This window comes from Bidens hawaiensis, unplaced genomic scaffold (genome assembly GCF_021521415.1).
Source record: "Bidens hawaiensis isolate Kalapana, Puna unplaced genomic scaffold, B.hawaiensis_p1.1 tig00023984_1, whole genome shotgun sequence".
In the NCBI taxonomy this organism is placed as follows: domain Eukaryota; kingdom Viridiplantae; phylum Streptophyta; class Magnoliopsida; order Asterales; family Asteraceae; genus Bidens; species Bidens hawaiensis.
The window spans coordinates 136,227-160,293 of record NW_027493768.1 but is presented as its reverse complement, the minus strand read 5'-3'; the positions used below and the strand labels follow the sequence as shown (position 1 = coordinate 160,293).

The window sequence follows — 24,067 nt, the reverse complement described above, 5'->3', positions numbered from 1 at the left end:
GGTAATTTTTCAACCATCCGAGAATATTTGGCGAATTTATTACCGAATTGGGACGTTTATTTGGGAAAAATAGCTAAAATACTTCAAAAATTATGAAATTTTTCTGGGAACTCATATTTGATGTATTTTGATCACATATGAATTTTGGAATCATTTGGAGAAGTTTAAAGGTGTTTTGTTTATTTGCGTTCGTGTGAATTTTTACAGCCGAATTTGGGCCGAAAAGAATATCGCACGAACTTTTTACATTCTAGAATTGATACAGGTTGATTTGGGACATGATTTGAGCATTCATGAATTTTTGTGGAATTTTTGGAAATTTTTTGGGATAAACGGGCGATTTTCGGGCGAAATATAGCTGATAAAATGAATTTTTATAAATTAATAAATCAGTAAATAATTCCAGAAATATTTTTATAAAAATCTAAATATTTTAATTGATAAGTGGCTAAATTTTCATAATTTAATGATTAACGGTTAATTAATTATGCTAATTTGGATATTAAATAAATTCAGTTTTTATAAAATCCGGCAAGTTAGCGACTAACGAATCTGCGGGAATATCAAAACACCAAGAATGATCAAAAATCATATTTTTGGACTAATTAAGTGAAAACGAACTTTTCTATGAAAAACCTGGACAATCCGGATGGATTGTGCGCGTTTCTTCTTAATTCAAACTGAATAAACGGAAACGGGCCCCGTGGCTAATCCGGGACCCCAGTATGTGATCCTTCTTTATAACTTAATCATTGTATTAACCAATACATTTAACCAAGCTTATTTTCCCATAACTGTTTTCTGAACGCGTAAACGAACAACTTGGCCCAGCTGGGAAAACGGGAATCTGAGCCAAGTTCGGTTTTAAGTATTAGACATTGAACAACATCACAACCTAAACCTATTGCCACTTTCTGGGCATTCCAACTATACCCAGATCAGTTATACAGCCCAGTTTAGTATTGAGATTATAATAATATTAAAATATTAATATTATTATAATATTGATTATAGGGATTACTGATAGCAGACCGAACAAATCACGAGCTGATACAGTACTGATTATCTACTAAACTGTGAGTTTCATGACCCCACTTTTAAACTGTTTTACGAACTTTTGGGGTGAAAAGCATGTTTGATTACATATACATACCTAAAACATGTACTGATGTGAATTATCTAAGTGCTAACACACGAAAGTCCCCACGATCACAGTGATTAACTTCGAGCGTGTGGCTTGTGAATAGTAGTATTGGTTTGACAAACCCAAATGGAATCGGCCTGGTTTCCGTGTCACATAGCGCCGTTTGCACATGACCATATTTATACAAACAGGCTATGTAGTGTTAGACATAGCTACCGGGGCATGTTGTGGGCGGAAAGGGGCCACAGTGGTTGATGAAGCGTGGGAAATGGAGGCACGCAGCACGAACAGTCCAGGCTTCACTGTAGCTTAACATAATTACATCACATACATCATTTACATACATACATACATACTTATGTCATGATTACAAGTGTTGACTTGTGAATACTCATTACTGATTTCTTGAAACTCGTGAAACTCACCAACTCTAGTAGTTGACCCATTTTAAACTGCTTTTCATGTGTACCTAAATCGGAGTAATTTGGTGATCTGTTACTTACCTGAAGTGTGTGGTTGATGCTATGTGAATAGAGGCAAGGTTGTTAGTAGTAAGAATGTATAGTTAATGAACTAGTTTTGTTTGTATCACCTAGACTGTAAAACAATGATAGAACAAAGAAATGTGATATATTGTAAATTAGTTTGTAATGTTTCTTTATAAACAATGTGTTGATACCAGAGGTGTCTGTTACATTCTCGTTTTACGCTTCCGTATTATGCTAGTCGGGGTGTGACAGTATGCATGCATGTATGCACATAGATGTGATATGTGATATATTGTATGCATGCATGTATATGTCTACAACATGACAAATCTAATACAAAAATTACGTGAATTCTTACATATATGATCTTCAAAACTTTACAAAATGTAATAGATAAATTACTCTATATTTGCATATGTGATATACATAATTATATATAGGTTAGAATAAAAACCTACTTGAGTTGTGAAAACTCTAGAAACTCATTCTCAAACACATGTTTTTAATTAAAGCTTGTAGTCCACAATTAAAACTAATAAAAAAATATAAAAGTTAATTTCCATTTTCTCTCTCCTGAAAACATATATAAAAATTAGTAAAAAAATGGCAAAACATTTTTTTTTATGTTTTCAATGTTTTGTATTAAATGTAACAACATATATTACATGTAACACAAAAAAACGATGTTACATAGGGTTTTCACAACTCAAGTGTGTTTCATTCTATACTTTGCCTATATATATGGATAAGGTTAAAATAAAAACCCACTTGAATTGTGAAAACTTTAGAAACTCATTTTCAACCACATGTTTTTAATTAAAGTTTACAATTAAAGTTAATAAAAAATGTAAATATAAATATAACGTTTTCTCTCTCCTGAAAACATATATAAAAATTAGTAAAAAAATGGCAAAACATTTTTTTTATGTTTTCAATGTTTTGTATTAAATGTTACAACATATATTACGTGTGTAAAAAAACAAAAAAAAAAACGATGTTACATAGGGTTTTCACGGGTTTTCACAAATCAAGTGAGTTTTCGTTTTATACTTTATATATATCATGACAAATCTTATACAAAACTTATATAAACTTTCAAAACCACCATTAATGTATGGTTTTATGTAAGAAGCGGAGATTTGTAGTCAACATTTCGACATATAATCTTCGTTTTCCTAAGAAATCTTCCATGCATCAATAGGGTTGCGTCAGACCAACAAAAAGAAAGCATTCGGTTGCGGACTATGCACTTCGTTTTCCTAGGTGACTTACAGTGAATAAATGGGTAATCACATACAAATAAGGATACCAAGACCATCTCATAAGTACATCTTCATTCTTTAAGACGATATATCTTGCATAAACGGGCATACCAGTATACCACATACACATAAGCATTATTTAAATTCTGAGACCATATTTTAATCAACGCCGACAATTGATAATGAAACATAAACTGTAACATCCCAACCCGGATGGGCTGACGTGTCACAATGTACGGAGGTATACAGAGACAAAAGACATAATTCCATTACTTCATTAGAGTCAAAAGTACAGACTACGGATAGATCAGATACTAAGTCTAAAATACATATTATTCAGATAACATAAGCTTAACAGTCATCTTCAGATTATTCCTAAGTGTTAGGCTTCTCTCTTGATCCCGCCCAAAGTATCCTGTGAACCTGAAGTGTAAAAAGGTTTACGGAATGAGCCGAATGCCCAGTACGGAATATTAAGGCTCAAAAGCAAATAATAATTAACTGAATACAATATCACAATATATGTTAACACATGACTGATTAAAATTATATAACTAAAATAACTGAACTGAAACATATCATACGGATATACCCATAAGCATAACTGAGTCTTATAATATGTGACGACATACAGGGGGGCCACTCCTGTATATCAATCACCCGAAATGGCGTAAGCTGGCATACCCACAATCATTTCCTGAAACTGAAACTGAAAAACTGAACTAGGATATATCCATACGCCTCCTAATAGCTATGTACCACACCTGTACTTAAGAGACGCCGTGAACTGATCTCTCCGTCACGGAAGGAGCACATAACATCGATGCCACAATGTTATGCCCGTGGGACACTCCACGGGAAGCGAGTGCTCAGGGTAACAGAGTACAAATAATCTGAGTTATACAATAAAAATTCATATCTTAACAATTCACGGAACATGCGATAATGAGTACAATTTAATAATAAATATATCGCACGCTAACAAGTCAAATAACAATTTATAATCTGAACATGAAACGAACGGACGGCCAAATGAATCGAGATGTCAAACACGTTAGGAGTTCCAAAGGTATATAATATCAACGGGGTTTATAACAATTGAATATGATAACAATAGGGGGTTAGGATCCGTACCTTGTTTGCTTATTAGTTGTCTTACACAGATAAGAAATATACGTGACTTTCTTTTAGTCAACCTACATTATATACATGTAACTCATAAGATCGTGTACGGTTTATATCTTTTCTTTTATCGAAAGGTTAAAGCCAAATTTTATATTCTTCCTACATGTGTCTAAGGTCTCGAGCTTGATTAAGTTTCCATTAAATAAAGTTGTTTACTTGATTAAGAAATAATCGAGTATTTAATTAGCGAAGGTTGATAAAAATATATACAAGTCTAAAGTATGTTGCTAGTATGTAAAGAAAAATTATATCTAGTGTTAATAAATAAGTAAAACGTTAGTTTTTTTTAAATAGTTGCTGGAAGATTTATTTGCATTAATTCTTGTTGTCTAGTTTGGTTAAAAGGAAAATAAATGTTTCGCGTGTGAGGTTCGAACTCATGACCTTGTATTTAAGACTCCAACATACTTAATTAACGATCCGGAAGGATATTTGTTAATATACTCAGAAACAGCTTATTAATTAAGTAAGCTAAACTGTTAATTATTTACAAAAAGAAAACCGTTGCCAAAGAGAATCAAACTCGTGACCTTTCTGTTATAACCAAAGTGACATAACCAATGAACCAAGAGTCTGATTAAATTTTAATCTCATAAACAATTGTCTATTTAGTCAAACCGGGCTGATAGATATTAAAAATAAACAGATGCAACAAGTAGGTTTTGAACCCAGGACCTGCTGTTTACAATGAAAAGTTTTAACTAGTTGAACTCATCTTATTTATGTTAAAGAATCAGATTATTATTTCCTTTATTCCCTATTTCAGTTGTATCATCCTCCCCATACCAACTCATAATAACCTAAGCTAGAAACCCATATTCTAAACCGTTGTTTTGAGTTATGTATCTCGTCTAAACTTAAATAAATAAATGATTAATATAGGCTTAGGTTCAGGTCACCTAATTCGGATTTGCGATATGATGGCGGGAGCACTTGTCGGAAAAACGTGAACGGAGGCGGCGGTGATGTTTTTCAAATAACTGATGGTTCTCCGATCGTCGATGGTGGTCAACAGAAAACACAAACAGGTAGCTGCGCCTTGGCTCGCGGTTTCTTTAGGTTTGGATGAGGATTCAGAGTGTGGAGACGACGAGTGGTGGTTACGTTGAGTGGTTTCACGGTGGTAGCAGATGGTTTGTGTTTAACAGAGATGGCGAGTATAGTGGTGGAAGGTGGCGAAACGTGATGATGTTGTCGGGTTGGCGAGGTCAAAGTCGGAGGTCGTGGTGGAGGCGGAGACCCGGTGTAGATGAGACATAATGAGCAACCTTGGTAGTGGTTCTTGAGGTGAGTGTGAAGAAATGTTAGTTTTTATAGCCAATGTTCCATACCGGAAGTCAAAATATCTTGGAAGCAAGCATGATTGGAAATAGGGAAGGTCTAAGATATGGTGAAATTATTTACATTAGCTTGCTTGAACGTGTGGTTAAAATATTTGATTTGTAAGTATTCAAAGTACCAAAATAGGAAAGAATTGTATAATAATTGTCTATGCAATTTGGGATCAAAAAGAATAGTTGGACCAAGAGAAAAGAAAAAAATTCCTACACCACACAAACTTGTTATTTATTTATTCATTTCGTTTTTGTAATGATGTGTGCAGAATGACACGAAAGAGTTTATTAAGTGTTTCTTGGTTGAATTAAATATGCAATATTCATTTTTATTTTATATATATTGTTTCTTTTCTTTTCTTTTTTTTATCACCGATGTGGATGAGAAAGTATTGTTATTATTTCATTTGTTTTTCTTTTATGTAGTTATTATTATTGATTATTTTTTATGCATTATATATATAGAGAGAGAAAGATATTTAATTTGTTTATTTTCACGGTTATTTCATAAACAAACTAACATTTTGTTTGGGCGAGGGACGCAAACAATGGAGAAAATGAACCAATAGTTTGTTTGGTATTTAAAAAGAATTCAAGGAGTGTATATGTTTATTGACAGAAGTTTGTCGGTAATATGACAAAACAAAATCTAAACCTTGTGGAAGTTAACTATACATTAGTGAACATGGGTTTTTGAAAACCAAAAATTTACCAATGAATAATCCATCGGTAACCATTACTAGACACATGATCAAGATTCAAAGCTAAAAAAAACAAAATACATTAATTGGCCTCTTACAGTCTACAGATAACCGATAGTTAGTAGTCCATAGTAGATCATCGGCAAATCAACAACATTTGTTCGAATTTGAATGGTTTTTTATTGTATCCCTTGGTATCTTTCAGTGAACTTCCAACGAATATTGCCGAGGAATAATTTATTTCAATGAAAGTTTAGTTTTCTTGAAGCGTAAAACTCATAACATGGAATCATGCCGGCCTATATGTGTAAGAGATCAAAGTTAAGGCTTTAGAACTTCAAGTTTTTATTACCCAATTTAAAAAAAAAAAAAAAAAAAAACCACACACAATTATTAATTATATCATGCCTATAAAAGCTTTAAGTTAACTAAGCAAGCAAATATGCTCTGCGGTACTGGCTACGATCGAATTTCACCCCCTTCATAATACAGGTTTTTTGGAACTTACTCACATGGTGGGAAATAACACAACTGTTCACAATTCCAAATAAAAAAGGAAAAATCCATTTTGTTGTGTTCCATTTACATTTAATTTTCAAAAACTAAAAATTCAAAATATTTTTGTAGTACTTCAAGTACTTTTTTATTTTCAATTAGATGAGGGTATATAGTTTCCAGTTGCAGCCAAAATTGTTTCGAATTTAGAAGATTAAAATCTTATAAGTTATGATACTTAATTTATTTAAAATTAAAATGGTATATGGACATTATAATTTATAATTTGTTAACACGCATATTGAAAATCTACCTATATTATTAAAGCAACACATGTCATTCAACTAGACCTTCTATGTAGGTGTCAAGTGTATAAGTTTATATTTTTATAATTTTCATTTAATGAAAATAAAAAGTATATTGTTGGTGAGAATTGAACTCACTACCTTAATCGTAAAATATTTGTGGCTTACCAACTCAACTAGGATGAATTGATATTAACTTTCTCTTTTTCCTAGTTGTTATAGATTCACAACCTTCTATTTTGATCTCTTTTAAAATACAAGTACAAAATATTCTTACTAATATATGTATTTTAGAAAAAAAAAATTATTTATATCTTATAAATACATAAGGTATGTTATTATGTATATTATTAAATTTAACTTTTTTGTTTACTTTTTAACCACCCGTGTATCACACGGGCTATATCCTAGTGTCTAATATATCTAGTCTTTTCCACTTGATTTTTTCAACTTTACAATTAAGTTAGTTAATGTCGTATTTAAACACATTTACATTTTCTTAAATATAAAGCAGAATAAATAAAACACTGAACAATATAAACCATTATTTATTATATATTATATATATTAAATTTGATAGATTTTTTTACTCACTATTCCTTTGAAAAAAGGCTTAACATCGTTGTACTCCATGTAGCATTTGTGGTACATATTGTTTTGTGTTGACAGGCTTACACGTGTTGTTACAAGTTTCCAAGTTCTCCGGCCACGCGGTTAGAGAGGGACGGTGACTACCCTGCTGATTTTCGGTCGTCATGATGGCGGCGGACGGTGATGTTGATTGTGGTTGTTGCCCGCGATTGCTTAGTTTTGGCGATGCAAGGTAACAACTTCTACATGTCTAATTTGGGTTGCATTTGTTAGGAGCCATCGACCAATTCCCGCTACTCCGACCTCAAAGCCATCCACATCTCCAGCTCATCTTACCCCCATCATCGTCTCTATCCCTCCATTTGCAACCAGCAAACCCCTAAATCGGTACTCTCTTCTTTGCATCCGCATCCCGGGTGATAATCATGAAGAAAATTGGTGCTTTGTGTTTCGATTTGTTGGGTTTGTTAGGGGTTGATTTGGGGTTTTGTTCTTGCATGTTTAAAGGTTTTAATTGACGGTGGAACTCGAAGTTTTCATTGCTCCTGTTGGTCTAATCAATTAAATTATTAATCAAAAAATTATGCTTCACGGTGTTCTCTCTTTGTTGTCTCCAGGTATTTTGCGTTTGAGTTCTCTGTTTTGACTGCAACTTCTTATTAAAATAACCGTAGTTTGAATTTGATTTGTTTTCATATTCTTACATTGCAATTTGGCAGATTTGTTGTTGCAGCATTACTGACTTAAGGAAGATGGTGGCAAAGTGGTTATGGGTATTTGGATGTGAACTGACTGCTAAAATCGGTCTTCAATTAACTGTCAATCCATCATTGCCAAAAGATTAAGGTAACTATAGTACTCTAACTATTGTTTTTGCAGCTATGCTTTATGGTCTATTAAAATCTTTAATAGAATATGCTCTTTTTACAGTTTACATACATGTGGATTTTGCATTATGGGCCTTCACTCATGCAGATATGTGAATTTAGCATATAACCTATTGATTATGTTTTGGGATTACAGGTATGGATGCTATGGGTGTGATTCCCAAACTGATGGATGTGCTTGGTTAGCAACAGATAACAAGTATAAGAGTAGAGGAACCGCTTGGCCTTTATTGGGCCAAGTGACGGTCCAGTGTTGGTCATTTTTTGTTTTTTTTAAGTTTTGGTACCGTAAAGAACATAACTGACTAAACATTAATTTTTTCTCATAATTTTTTTGTATTACTGAATTCGTGTAGATTCACCTTCTCAACGCCCGAGACCTACAAAACGAAGATGGTCTTAACGAGTTGAGCCCGAACCATTCCATTTGTGAGACGTTTTAAGGTAATTATTATGCTACTGTGGTCACATATATTAGTGTTGGTTAATGGCAATTTAGCAAAGCGATTCTTTAACATGGTTTTTAGATATTGAAATTTTCGTTTTTTTCCTTTCCTTCAAATAAGTATAAAATAGGCTATGTTGGGATAGAGGAGGGACATATTGACACACATGTTGGTCATAAACTATAATTTGCATTTGTATTAATATGCCTCTTTTATAACTATCATATTTTTAAGAGAAATATGATAGTAAATAAATAAGGATGAAGTATTTTATGAGACATGATATTTCTTACTTGCTGAAATGTTATTGGAATTGTTATTACTGAAATAGTTGCTGCCCAAGAACCACCCAAAAAAAACTTGGAAAGAGGGAGGGTGTGAAGCACAGTACAGGTACATATATAATCATAGATTTAGAATATTATTGATTTAATACTATGAACCTGACCATGGAGATTACAATGCTTACATTGCAGGTATGTGTATCTTGGGCTATTCAACGCTACAGAAGATGCTGTCAAGTTTTAAGGAGCTTCAATTTACGCGCGATGTAAATAACAATGGACTTCTGTATTAGTAAGCACCGGTGGGTTAATGCTGCTCTACCATGGTTGATTTTTTCTTTTATTGCTATTACAAAATAAAAATAATAATGTAAATGAAAGAGAAACAACAGATTTTTTTAGCGTTTTTTTTTTCAAAGAATTAGTATGATGGCTAGCAATCCTATTTCAATATACATAAATTCTAAAGTCTTGGCCTCAAGAACTTACCAGGTATGATATAGTTAATACTTATATAGTGTTATTTTAATTTTAGAACGATTGCTAATTTACAGTTAATGTTGAAAGGTAAAATGTCTTTTGCCGCGGTTCATGGTGGACGGTTGACCTTGGCTTCGACCATCAAGTTTATACCCTTCCTAATAATCAGTAATGTACAAGATTATGTTTACTAGCCATGTTTTCCAACCAAAGCTTTGGATTTGAAACAGGTCATGTTCAACTATTACCAACTGAGACAACATGGATAAAAGGTTTTCATGCTTTTTGAAGACAAATGATCAAAAGTCAACCCTGTTGAGTCTATGAATTTTACTTCAAACTCAAAACTCTCAATTTGCTCTCTTTTAAGTAGTTTTGTGAGGTTGACATCCAATCCTAAAGTGTACTCTTTGTCTAATTGCTTAACTGTACTCTTTCTCATATGCTATACAAACACCCGCGTAATGTGCGGATCCTCCATACTAGTATATATTTAAAAAGCAACTTCCCGGTATCTCACATAAGTTACTGTAGCAACTCTGTACAAATTGTTAAGCTATCGGTACATATATCTGAGGCAATATTTCATGTGCGTGCTTATCCCTTCAGCGTCACTGTTTTCCTTCCCGTCTCCTATGTGTTGCCATTCTGCATAACCATCCACTCACCTTTTCATCCTTCCTATCCCAAACTTCAAGCACTATACTCTATGCCCTAATTTTCGTTTATGTTTTTTAAAGCAATAAATTTGATTGTTTATTGGATTACATCGAAACAGAAGGCAAGCGGGCAACAAGCTGCGCCGCTACCCCTTTTTGAATCGCAAAACCCAATCTTTTAAAAACTATGTTTGCTGATCTTGGAGTCATAACATTACTATGCATGACCCGCTGAACATGGGTAAGTAGCTCCATAGCTTCAGGCGCGAGGAAACCAAAAGTGTCAAAAGCAAAAGGAATAAATACATGTTGGTTGTCAAGACACGCCTTTTCATGTTTATGTTTGTAGGATAGATCGATTCGCGACTACAAGCGACCAACGACCGACTTCATAACTAGAACTTAGAGCACATAATTTAGGCGTACCAGGTAATTATAACATATTTTGTGCTCAATTGCATCCTCGCCACATTTTGACTGGGGTTTAGGTCTTTTATGATATTAGAAAGTTAGAAAGCCTTTTTTTTTGAAACATTTATAGTGTTACAGTATCTCTGGTTGATAATGTTGGCTGTAAAACTCTATTTAAATATGGGTTGTGTTGAAGATATTTGTTTGGCAGATATGGTTAAGTGATTTATTTGGTGGTGGTGGTGTTCCCATTTCAAGTATTATGAATCCGAGTTGAGAATTTAGTGTTTTGTTTGTAGTCAGTATAAGTGTTTAGTTGATTTGCTTTTTACCTCAACTTAGTCAGTTGCAATAGTTGTAGTTGAGTTTAGTTTCAGAAAGTATGATTACGACTAGGTATTTGCCATTTAAGTTTGTCAAATATTTGATTGCCAGTAGTATTTTTTTGTCTTTAGGCTGGTAATATTTTTATATTGTTTATGGGCCAGGTTTGTTTACTACAGCCATTGGTCATTGATGTTCATGTGTATTTTTTTACACATTTGTCTTGCATATACGTTGATCGTTATACTTTTTCTACTGTTTCATTAGGTTGCAGTAGAGCTTCGTATCTGACACCCTCAAGTTAAGCTCATATTAAGGTAATTTGGCTATGCGTTTGCTTCATTATGTATTTGAAGCTAATTGTGTATGTGTAAAGTCCCAACAATTATTTCATTATGAGTGTGAACAATACTGAAAGTACGAGTGTGAAGACAGCTTACCTTTATTTGTGTTCCAAAAATCTTTTTACATTTGCAAAACACCTTACGCAAGTCATACATTCAATCTTTTTAGCAATTTTTATGAAATATTTTTCAACTTACCAATCCTCTTCACTATTATAAAAGTGAAAGTGTGAGAGTAAACTTAGATTGCCAAACTTTAACTGCAGGGGCAGTTTAGGTATTTTACTATTTTTGAAAGTTTACTATTCTTTCATTTCCATGACAATATGAGCACTTTGTAACATATTCTGTATTAAATTATTGGTTGAAGAAATCTGTGAAAGCTATGGTAACACACAAAAGAAGTTCAATAACATGATTAGGAAATTTCTGCAATCTATTTATAGGTTAGAATTTTGAGTTTTTGGTGATTGGAACTCGAGTATACATCAAATTTGTAACGGTTCTTGATTTGCTGATATGGATGTACCAAACTTTTGATTACAGGTTTGGTGAGAATTAGAAGGGATCGGATTGATTTTGGGTTCAGTTTTTTTTATACGGAACGAGCATCCGGGTTGAAAATCTTTTGGGATCGTGGAGTGCAAATTGTAAGCGGGTTGATTATTTCATTCGGTTTTTCGTGCCAAAATTTTGTCTTGGGTAAATTCAGATTTGGATTTTTGGTACGGTTACATTTGCTATATGAAGTTTCAAATTTTCTGGGCAATAGTTTTTTTTTTTCCATTTTGTTAACATGTAAAGAATCTGGATTTCTTTGTCTTTTATTGATATAAAAGGGTGGATTATGACTTGGTTTTTGTTGGTGATACATCTAATGCATTTAACGTGCCCCGCTGCAGCGCACGGGTACGAATACTAGTTAACTTTAAAAAGGCCTTGGATTTTTATTCTCTTTGGGGCACCAAATAGTTGGGCTTTATAATTACTCTTCTACTCTTTTTAACTTCACACATGTTAACCCATAGTCATCCTCTATTTTCCTAACTCTTTAATTTCTATTATGAAGAAATTTATACAAAACTAGTTTTCTATCAGGCGCGTTGCGCCAGGGCAGGTTGGTAAAACTTGGGCGGTGGTAAAACCTAAGCATTGAGGCGGTAAGTCAATGCGAATTTGATCGGTTTTGGTTACACGCGTTTTTGTGCCGGTACAAAAACCAAAAATAAAACAAAAGTTATAAATATTAAGGTGGACCAATGAGGCAGCGTGGGTCAGTAGAACTCAAGCATTGATAAAACCCGACCGTTGTTGATCCCGGACGTTAAGGCGATTAGTCTATGCAAATTTGGGCGGTTTCCGTCACGTTCTTTATGATACCGACACTAAAACAAAAAAAATCGACATTCGGTTGGTTCTCGTTATGGTAGTGGAACTAAATAAAACAATAACAAAAAAATCAAAACAAAAATAAGAAAAACAAAAAACAAAAAAAATTTTCCACCACTAACGAGCCGCAAAGTGGCCCAATAGGGTCCTTACGACACCAAAGTTGTAAAATATATATATTTATAATTATAATAGTATTAATTAATAAAATTTCCTGTAGCAGATTAAAGAAATGTATACCATGTCTATGGGGACAAATCAAGATATCAACTCCTAGAGATGATTTAACATGATTTTTATTCGTTCAATTATATTAATCAGTAGGTTTAACTAATCACCATTAATCAAACAAGTCCATTAATTTTAGTTGCTGGTAAACTAACTCTTATTAAACACTGTAAAGAGTGACCCCTCAATTGACGTCATAAACAAACTCATCAAAAGGAAAATTCTAAGGATTTTAGTATTTAAAGTTAGTATTTCTATTTCTTTGGTTCACTCAACAAAAGCGGGTTGCCAAGTTTAAAGGTAACATCAACCAAATATCACATAGCAAACAAATGAACTTAAAGGCACAAGCGTGGAAGAGAAATGAGCTAATATAAACCCAAAAAAATAATAATAATCATTTGGGCGATTTTTGAAGTAAATTAGACGCTATATATATAAATGTTAAACCGGGTATGACAAGTTAGAGGGACCGTAATTGTCTTTCCGTTATGTATCGTTACTCATCCAATGGTAGTCAACACATATAAGTGTGGTGCCACTTAAAAGATGTGCTATGGCAAGTTGCAGTGCTGCCTCCGAGAATTGTTTAAAAAAATTTCGGCCTAAGGTGAAAAAAATTATGGGCGTTAAGTAAAAGGGGTATTTTGTTGTGTTTAAACAATTTCTTTTTTAAATGGCTTACTTGGTTATGATTTGGATTGTCCAAAAAATGATTAGGGTTAAAATGTCTGAAGTGATGTTAGAAACCACAACCATTTGGTTGGAAGTCATATCTATTTGCCACTAAACAAAGCTAGTGATTGTGTAATTAGGTTTTAAAATTAAATGTACATATTGTTTTTCATAAATATATATATAATTTTTTTTTAAATCTGGGTCTAGCGAGATGTCAGGCCGGGTCCGTTGACCACCTAGCCCTCCCTTAAACCTGGCCTTGGCAAGTTGGTATGTCTTTAGGTGGCTATAGCTTAATTTTATATTCAAACTTGTTAATTTGCTTTTGTTTTTAACATGGGGATGAAACAATAAATAGATATAATTTAGTTGAGTACTTAGGTGGTGTTTGTTTTTTGCTAGAAGATCTTCTTGGCCTCTTATGTCTGCGCCGCGCAAACCACACACAGACCTTTAGGCTTGAAGACTGTTTGTTTTTCTGAAGACATTTCATTAAAAAACGTCTTCGCGCTCTCTTATCCTAGAAGACATGAACCAACCTCTTTTCACATCTTCTGTCTTATTCCAAACCCTGCCCCTTTCTTTCTACCTTCTCCTTCCCTTCATCCCCTCCCCTACCATCTCCCTTCATCTCCTCCCCGACCTTCACCACTGGCGACCTCCATCACCACGAACTCCACTATTGACGACCTCCACTGTCTCGCCGCACCGCCGCTGCTCCACTGCCGCACCGCCGCTGCTCCATTGCCGCACCGACCACCCCATACCTCTACCGCCTTTCGCCTGCCGTATGTCTGCCGCCTCCGCCGCCCACTGCCACACATCCACAACTCTGGTCCGTTTATTATTATTTTGTTGATCTGTGTACTTTACCTATATTTGTATGATTTGTGATGTAATCGGTTTGAATTTGTGTATTGGATTATACTATTGAAAGTTTATAATATCGGAATTTGTTGAAATCAGGTTTAACTGATGTTCGTAGACTGATTATTGATGTCGTGTTTATCAATTTAGGTTTATTTTGTGTAAACGAGTTTGAGTTTGGCTTGTTTTGACTTACGAGATCTTGAGAGTTGTTTTTCAATTATTGTTGAATGTTTATTAGTTTTTTTTTTAAGAAATTAATTTGCTGAATTATCATTAATTTTTGTTCAATTAATTAGTTTGCATAATTGTCCAATTATCATTAGTTTTTTGTTAAAATAAGTTTGTAGAAAGTTTAGGTTTAATGAATATCTTGTTCCATTAGGTTTGCATAAAGTTTAAGTTTGAAGACCTTTTTGTGTTTAAAAATTCGGTTTATTTAAATTTCTGTTTATTTTAACAGTTTGCAGACGTGTTAAAAAACAAATTGTCTTCTTCTTACATATTGCAGAGGTTTGGTTCACCTCTTCTGCTACAGATGTCTGCAGATGTGGTCCGCAGACTGCAAACATTTTACCTCTGAAAAAAACAAACAGCACCTTAGAGTTTATAATTACAACTTTGTTAAATTGATATAAATCAAACATTTGGTATTATGTTAAAAGAAATTTGATTATTGATTAGGTATTTTAATAAGGTCAGTTTATGCAAGCACCGCTTATATTCATTCAATATTCCTTATAATAAATATAGGGAAGAATCCTCGAAAAATGACGATTTGCATAAGTAGCCAAAGAAGAATTATGTACAACTGGACATGACCTGCGACGATCATCTTAATATAGCACTAAGGGACATTTTATTCCTATATCGCAAACTTATATCATTTTGTTTTATCAAAATACAACATAAAAAATCCAAATTCAGCACAAAAAAAAATCAGTAAAGAAGATTACACAAGGACACAAAACTAAAAGAACACTGAATATAAGGTTTGCTCGCTTTAAGAATCTCATACATGACTTTTAAATACTCAGTAAATGATATGGACACAAGGCTTATGTATAGTAGTTCGTTGAATTTATCTGTGTATTTTCTTTATGTATTTAAATAAATAAAATGAACATTGGATTTAAATAATTTTAATTATTGCTGAAATGCTTTGTGACAGTTTCACCTTTTAATCTGTTAGACCCGCCATCACCTCCAATTTTTTATTCGACTTCCAGCTTCATCATCACCATAAATTTGCAGATCTATTTTATTTCTAATAAGAACTCGAACAGAAAGAGGAAGACATCGAGTAATGGTGACTACGTTGATGACTTGTTGTAGGAGGTGGTGATGGTGGTGGGGCTAGGGCTAGGGGGTGACGATGGTGGCTACAATGGGAGTGGTAGTGATGCAATGGCGGTGAGAAGAGGGGGAGAGTGTATTTGCCACGTACTTGCCACATAAGCATGTGTTTGACACATAAGCATGCCATGTCATAAAAAAACTAACAGTGTTACGATTTTGTTTGTATGGAATTGCTAGGAGAAAATACAGTGTTTTTGCCACATTATCAAAAAACTAACGGCGTTAGGATTCTATCACAAAAGATTTTGTTAGTTGGGATTGTTGTCACCTAACAGGGAACAAGGTTGCAAATAGGGATGGCAATGGGTCGGGTTTGGGTCGGGTTTAGGTATTCCCAAACCCATACCCGGTTAAAAAAGTCTATCCCAAACCCGTCGGGTTTTAGTCGGGTAATTATCCGTCGGGTTTCAGGTTTTCCCATTGGGTTTCGGGTTTCCTATCGGGTTTTGACAAAATACCCGTAGGGTATACCTGGCTCAAAACCCGTCGGGTTTCTACCGGGGTTTTGACAAAATATAGCTAATCGATTTCAAATATGGTTACCATAAAAGTACAATATCTCAAATAATTGACATAAACAAGTTTCGACAAATAATATTAATATATTTGGAATATAGTATATATATAATATAATAAGCTATATCGGATACATTGGGTATATAACCGGGTAAATGGGTCTATGTTATCGGGTAATCGGGTATATTAGAAATCCCAAACCCATACCAAACCCGCGAAAAATTTCAAAACTAATCCCAAACCCGTCCCAAACCCTAATGGGTCGGGTATTACCCGTCCCATTTATGTCAGGTTTCGGGTTTTCCCATCGGGTTCGGGTTTCATTGTCATCCCTAGTTGCAAAAGTCTCTAGGCGGACCCTAAGTGGCCGACTGAGAGTTGGGTGTACTCGGAGTACTCGTGGAGTATTCGGACATGAGAAATATAAATAAAATTAATTTTTGGATACTATATATATATATATAAGTTATTTTCAGAAGTTTTTTTACAGCGAGAAGTGCCAGAAATAATACCATCCAATCATATTTTTTCTTTTAATTAATTATAAGGTCAGTATGGTCATTTTAGTTTAATAATAGAATTGGTAAATCCCAATAACTTGCAACCGTTTCACCATCTGTTGATCATTATCGATCATTTGATATCATTAATATTTATAACAAAATAGGTGAATATTAATATAAATAAGAGACATGCATTTTTAAATAATAAATTATTTTAAAATTGCTAATCGTTAATTAAAAAATGATATTTGATCTTTAAAATTATAAAAATATGAATTATGTTTTATTTTTTAAGTAAAAATCGGTCCAAATTCACCGACTAGATGTGATACTAGCTGAGGTTGACCACGTTTGATCGATGTTTAGTAACTAGACGAGGTTAAAGAAACTATCCTCGGCGACATACATTGTAGCGAGTACTCGAAGAGTACTCGACCTTATAAACCTACTTTTACAATATTGACAGGGAATAATTGAGATTATTTAAATCTAGTATTTCTAAATAAATATATTTGAAATCTTTAACATACTATAAGAAGGAAAATCTATCTTCTAAGACATTTTCATTTAAACATGTGTGTATTTCTATAACGACTAGTTTTAAGTGAATCAATGATTAAATTTTAATGTGGGAGAAATGTTGGTGTCGAAGCTAGCAAAATAATCCATGGTTTTTGACGCATCGCTTTGGTATAGACCTATTACCTGTTGAGTTTTAGCTTTATTAAGCATGATTTTAGCTTAATTTAATTTAGCTAAGACCATTGAGAAATAAGAATAAACATTATTACACTTGTGCACAACTATTCTTATTAGGGACGGCTCTTAGAATTCATGTGTTCTGACCGAGCCGGAAAAAATATGTTTCTTAAGCCTTAACGTACTAAATAATGTAAACACATATTTTTATATGCCGATTAAATTTATGGTAATAAACATAAAAATTAGCAAAATCATGAAATCAGATTGAATATATGACATATTGAATAGGCTGATAGCTAATCGATGATTTGTGAAGCACTCATAATATTCTTTGATAGCAAATTGGTGAATCAACTCTTCGTAGTTTATGCTCTTTAATGTTCCGTTCTCAATAGCTATCAACACCCTAACACTTCATTCTCGGGTTTAAAATATAAGGAAAATAAATGAAAAGATTGGATAGGGGAAGAAATGAAAAGAAATTATATACTTAAAAGACATTCTCGAGTTAAAATAATAGAAAAAAATGTTAATTACATTCTTGAGTTAGATAGGGAAAAAAATTGTAACTTTACAATCATGTCCTCATTTTTTAGTTAGATAGGAAGGAAAATATATAATAAATTTTTCTTTATTGTAAGTGACTATAAACTTTTCTTTAAAATCAGGCCATCTTTGGTTGGAAAGTTTTGAAGGATAAAAACTCAAACTTTTCTTTCCATCCTCTTTCTTTTCTTAAAAAAAAAAGAAAAAAAAAACCACTCATGAATGAAAAAATAAAATTTTTCTTATCCTTTCTTTTCCAAACCCTTAAATGAAAAACATAAGAATGCAGTGTATGTCTTTCTTGGGCTATTGCGGATCGTAAATAAAATCTCAATAACTATAATTTCGAAAAACTTATTTCTGCAGATGTTATTGTGACTGTTGGTGTTCAAAGTTGACTTTGTTGTTATCCCGCTTATTCGTTTTTTTATTTATTTAACTTTTATTGATTTATTAAAAGTAACAGGTTTTTTTTTCAATTTACAATTGGCCTATAAATCTTTGGGTAATCTAAAAAAAAGTAGGTCTAAAAGGTGTTTAAGTATTATAAAAATTGGGAGATTATAAGCATTCGTATATTCTATATATATAACATTGGGAAATTTTAAAACTTTTAGTGCAAAAAAAAAAAAAAATGCCCCGGCCGAGCGCCCACATGGCACATTCATAGAGCCGGCCATGATTCTCATTTCTTGCACCTTCGAACCTAGTAGTTCAAGGGAACAGCCCCCCCCCCCCCCCCCCCCCCCCCTTGTGACTAAGATGATTTCGCCTCCTTGGTTGGGGTATGGGAATTGGAAAACACCCTAGTGGGGTCTAGTGGGTAGATATCTTGGCATGATCGTGCTGATTAAATGCCATTTAAACGTGCTTCATATTTGCATGGCTGATGAAAGTTACATGTAAATTGATTATCAGTAGAAATTGATTAACTGAAAGCCAAGATGTAACACATGTAATAGGTTTGGTTATTGTGATAAAAAGCTACATAAAGTCGTGTTAAAAATACCATTTTTAAAACACCTTTTGAGCAAAAGTGAACGCTATTAGTCTAACCACAACCACTTAAGCATCATTCAGTGACTTGTCTAACCACAACCACTTAAGCATCATTCAGTGACTTCAGTAGTGGGTCTAGCGTTTCGACGACCTTATAACTTGGGCTTTTAGTAGAAGTGGAGGTCTAAATTGACTAATATTGAAGAATCGGCGGATGAGTTGCGGTTAAGGGTGAAAAATGTTCCAAAATGTCCTGTCTAGAGGTTTGGGACGAAAATGTTGAGTTATCCGGCCAAAAACGTTTTTCCGGCGACTAACGGAGTTAGGATTTCGTTGCGGATCGTTGAGAGCAAATATGTTAAAAGATGGAATCGTCAGCACACATTTTGTTAGTTTGGAATGTTATTTGCCAATAGTCAATAATCAAGATTATTTTAAATCCAATTTTCCTAATCCTAATAGTGCTTATTTGAATTAATTAACAAATGATTCTAGGTACGTACTCCAATGATTTTGAGATGGATGAGAATGTAAAAGGTGATTAAAAGAGTTTTACATTGAATTTGAATATGATGTAGTTTCATCGCCCCTTAATTACTTAATCCAAAAATTGTGAAAACGTATCTTGATTCTCTACACACACGTACACAGTTTGTTACACCCATTTGATATATCCCAACTTTTTCTTAATTTTAGACAAAGTAAATAAACAATGATCTTGTATTACCTTCTCAATCACAAGCAGACTAAAATGAAAACATATACAAAATGACAAATGAAAGATATAAATAACATCAAACAGTGATCATAAGAGATGATAGCATCTCGTGTCGAACAAACTATCGCCTTGCGATCTTCTTGAAAAGCAAGAAAATGGAGAGCCAAACAAGCAGTAGAAGTGAAATTGAGGATATGAGAGACAGCAGAATTGAGGCTGCAAAGTGGAAGCAGAAGGAACCGAACGTGTTACATATCTTGTTCCATCGGGTATGCGAGTTTCCCTTGAGTCCGATGTATGCGACTCCTCCTGCCGCTCCGGTGGCTGCAGCCACAATGCCTAGTAGCAGCTGCAACATGCCCATTTAAATTATAAATTACACTGATATCACTTGCAGAAAATAAAGTAAATCTTACATAAAAAAGATAAATTTGTTCATAACATGTTTATGTTACCTCCATTCTAGCTTCAAAGGCAATACTGAATTCAATTTTCTAGATTAATTTATTATAGGAACGTGGAACAATGAATTAGTGGTGATGATTTAATTAACTTAGCTCATCCATATATTATTATTGAAAACTGAAAATGCTTTAACAAATCTCAAATATCAAGGGGTCAAACATGCAAAAAAAAATAATAAATAAAAAAATCGAAAATATATTTAAATAATGTGTTAAATTGTTTTATTTAAAAGACTGAAATAGGTTTGTAAACATATTCAGACTTATTATAATTTAAACACATGACCTGTACGTGGAAAATAAAGCTACATATATATATAGCCTTAGGATTTTGTTTAATTTATTTCTTTAATGATTTTTAGTTCATGCAGTGTTTGTATATTTAAATTCTTTTACTTACAATCAAATTTTTTGCTACAAGTTTACAAAAATTTTAATATATTTTATATAACATAAATTAAATAAATAGTTGAGTACATAAAACAACTTGAATATGGAAAATAAATATAAAAGAAAATGCATGTTTTGTAACTTTCAAGTTCTTACAGCATCAAACATGACGAAATGAAAATGCATCTTTGTAGAAATCCCCCCTTGAATGAGAGCCAAAACCGATAGCGCACAGGTGATGATGCTGTATAAGCAAGCAACCGAGAGTGCTGCTACGAAATATCTGCAAGATAAACCACATGTCAGAATAAAACTAAAAGATAAACGATAAATCAAATAATAATAGATATACTAGTTAATAAACTAAACTTACATGAAAGCTGGAGAATGGTTAAATTCTGCATCAAGAGGTATTGCAATTCCTGGTGCAACTGGGATCATTTTGGTTTGTTTAGAAGTGACCATAACAATGATAGCAGCCAAGCCTGTGGCAAATAACAAGACCCTTAAAGCCACATCAACCACCAGACCCCTAGTACTCTTGTATTCCGGTGCGGCTGACGACTTTAAGGGTACCTCGGGTGTGTCGATGGATGACATGGTTGCCGGGATTTCTATAACAGCAAATGGAAGTTTGTATTTTTGTGAAGTTGTGGTTGGTGTTAGCTACCGAATGCAGATTTATACAAAATTTTGGTCAACTGGTGATGGTATTTGTTGGTTGTTCACGCAAGGTTATGTCATATTTTATATTATTAAATTGAATATTTGTTGTCACTTGTTATAAATGTTATAAATAGAAACATAGGCATGTAAACTAGCCCGATTAAATGGGTAACTAGTTTATTAAACCTTTTTTGTGTTTGTTTTTATTGTAATAATGATAAATTGATATACAAAGAACATGTGTAACCGTTTTGGACGATTTAGTGTCGGCTCGTGTATATATCCATCGGAATTCTATCGGCTATTCATCGATAATATATCGGATAAGACTTTCGATCAGATCACCACCTAAGCATACCATTTTTTAATCGAAAGTAAATTATTGATGGATTACTGAGGAAGTAACTCGTCGACAGCATGTCAAAGCACTACAAGAAATCTCATCTAATACGTCGACCTTATAGCGACGACATTCCCTTCAGCGATAGCATGTCATTTGTTGTTTTTGGACAACCTATCCCAACGACGTGTTGTCGCAATAGGTTAGGCCGGAAAGGAAAAATTCTAGGTGCCATATGGAGAAGACTTCTTGGTCATCATAGACGACTTTTTGCTATTGTAGAATATCTGTAGGGCGTTTCTTTTTAAATTTTACGTCACTAATCCCTCGGTATGTGTCCTCAATAATTTGTGAAAGAAAATAATTCACTGCTATATAATAACAGTCATTCAATGACAGAATCTCGTCGATAACGCCTAATTTCACTAATGAAGTTCGAACTAAATGATTATCGATAATACTCATTTGTTTAATAATGAACATTATAACATTAGTATTGAATATTGTACAATGTAAGAAATTCGTCCACAAAATTTGTTATTTCATCAATAACTAATTTATTTACTTTAAATCAACTACAAAATCGTAAGTACTTGAATAAACACTTCAAACAATCACCAAGTTGTTTCATTTAGCTTTTTAATTTTTGCATGTTTTAATTTTTATCAATCTATAAATGCATAAAAGGACTCACTCTTCTACACCTCATTTCGTCTCTTCTACAAACCTTCAGAACCAACCTATTTGCTATGAAAGCACTCACAGTGGACGCTCATACCGAGGTCCAACTAATGTGGCATGTAGGCAGGCGAGGGGTGGGATGGACTTCACTGTTGTGAAGGAAAGTTTGCGGGGGAGGTTTGTGGTTGTAGACGGCTAAGCAGACGAGGAGGTGGTGTGTGTTCTGTGGTGTTGTAGAAAATTTGAAAGGTTTTTAAGAAAAGTTTTGAATTTGGTATGTGGTTGATATGACGGTTTGTGAGTGTTTGCTATAGTGGGTGCTCTAGATTGATGTTGCTTAATTTTTTTCGATATTGAAGAGGTAGGTCCCAGCAGGGCTCAGTTGGTCCCGCATGACTCACCTTGAACAGGGATGTCTGCGCAAAGACCATCTACTCCCGCAGGACCCACCATGCTCAGAGAAGCCTACGCGCAGTATGCAAGCTGCATACGCAGGGAAAAGCCTCCCAATGGTAAAGTAACCCGCCTGTTCCCGCAGTTGCGGATACAAGCCATCAGGGAAGGCTACCCGCACAGCATAGCTACACGCATAAGGCTTAACACTTACAAATATTCAGTGTCACCTGAAAGAATGAGCAGAGGCGGGAGGGGGAAAACTCCCGCCAAAATGGGCCAGTCTGTATGATGGAGGATCTTTTGCGTGATACCTGACGAGGTAAAGACAAAAGATCTGACCAAGAATGCGACAGCTCACTGACAGCAGCGTGGCAGACAGCACGCCACAGCACTGTGACCAATAGCCGCCGCCTGCCCACCAACTCCTGCCAGACCACGTGCCTAGCCTGCAGTTGGTAGAAGACGAAGAGTGCACGGCACGCCTGCTCTGTGTCAGCCGCTACCTATCCACCACTCACAGGTAGGGCACGTGCATAGGTTACAGTTGGTAGCGTGTTGGGCCGGCTAAACCCCTTGGAAACCCACCTTCGGCTATAAAAGACAGCAAATGGTATTATCATTTCATCATCTACTATCTCGTATAACTTACTTGATAATTGCTCTAATAGTATTCATATACTTTTATATTTAAAGAGCAATATAGACTGATTCTCACGCCGGAGGGTGGTCACAAGGAGGAACCCCCCCCTTCTCAGTGACGAGCTTACGGTGTCTGTTTTGCAGGTTCCTTGAAGTACAATTTACTCTGCTGGACCTAACCTTCGTGGGAAACATTACTTAGCCCCCAGATTACCCATAATCTGCCCGGGGTCACTTAGTGTTTCTTCATTGGCGCCATCCGTGCATAAAGCTAGAACTACATCTTTCTCCAGTTTTTCAAAACTTCCAAGATGACTAGAGAAATTCCGGTAACCACAACCCCAGCCACTGGGGTAAACACCGGCAACACAATGTTTACAAACACTACCCCAGCCACCCAAGCTGGGGCAAGTGAAGTACATTTTACGAACACTACCCCAGTCACTCATGTAGGGGCAAGTGGAGTAAATATTCCACTGGGATTCACTGATGCCCAGCTGGAAAAACGAACTCGAGCCCCTCGCCAAACACTTGATCAAGTGAAGGCATGGGCCGAGGCACGTCAAAGAGAATTTCAGGCTGAGTTGGACGAACGCTTGCGTTCAGTCCAACAAGCTGAGGAATTCGGTAGTACTCGCCAGCACCT

The 24,067-nt window shown here is 34.5% G+C and overlaps 1 protein-coding gene across 1 annotated transcript; it reads right to left on the bottom strand.

Moving 5' to 3' along the window:
• Nucleotides 1–19,825: 19,825 nt before the first annotated feature.
• LOC143568376 (CASP-like protein 1) lies at nt 19,826–21,299 on the bottom strand. The gene is made up of 3 exons (XM_077054549.1): nt 21,073–21,299; nt 20,856–20,982; nt 19,826–20,194 (listed from the first exon to the last, which is right to left on the bottom strand). The coding sequence occupies exons 1-3, from the start codon at nt 21,297–21,299 to the stop codon at nt 19,967–19,969; spliced, it is 582 nt and encodes a 193-aa protein (XP_076910664.1). The 3' UTR covers nt 19,826–19,966.
• Nucleotides 21,300–24,067: the final 2,768 nt, after the last annotated feature.

Bases quoted from the DNA above. Each gene is read 5' to 3' on its own strand.
- LOC143568376 (XM_077054549.1), bottom strand. From the start codon at position 21,299: ATGTCATCCATCGACACACCCGAGGTACCCTTAAAGTCGTCAGCCGCA. The intron at 20,983-21,072 runs GTAAGTTTAGTT...TTTATCTTGCAG, and splicing joins AACCATTCTCCAGCTTTCAT to ATATTTCGTAGCAGCACTCT. The intron at 20,195-20,855 runs GTAAGAACTTGA...GGCATGTTGCAG, and splicing joins ATTTCGTCATGTTTGATGCT to CTGCTACTAGGCATTGTGGC.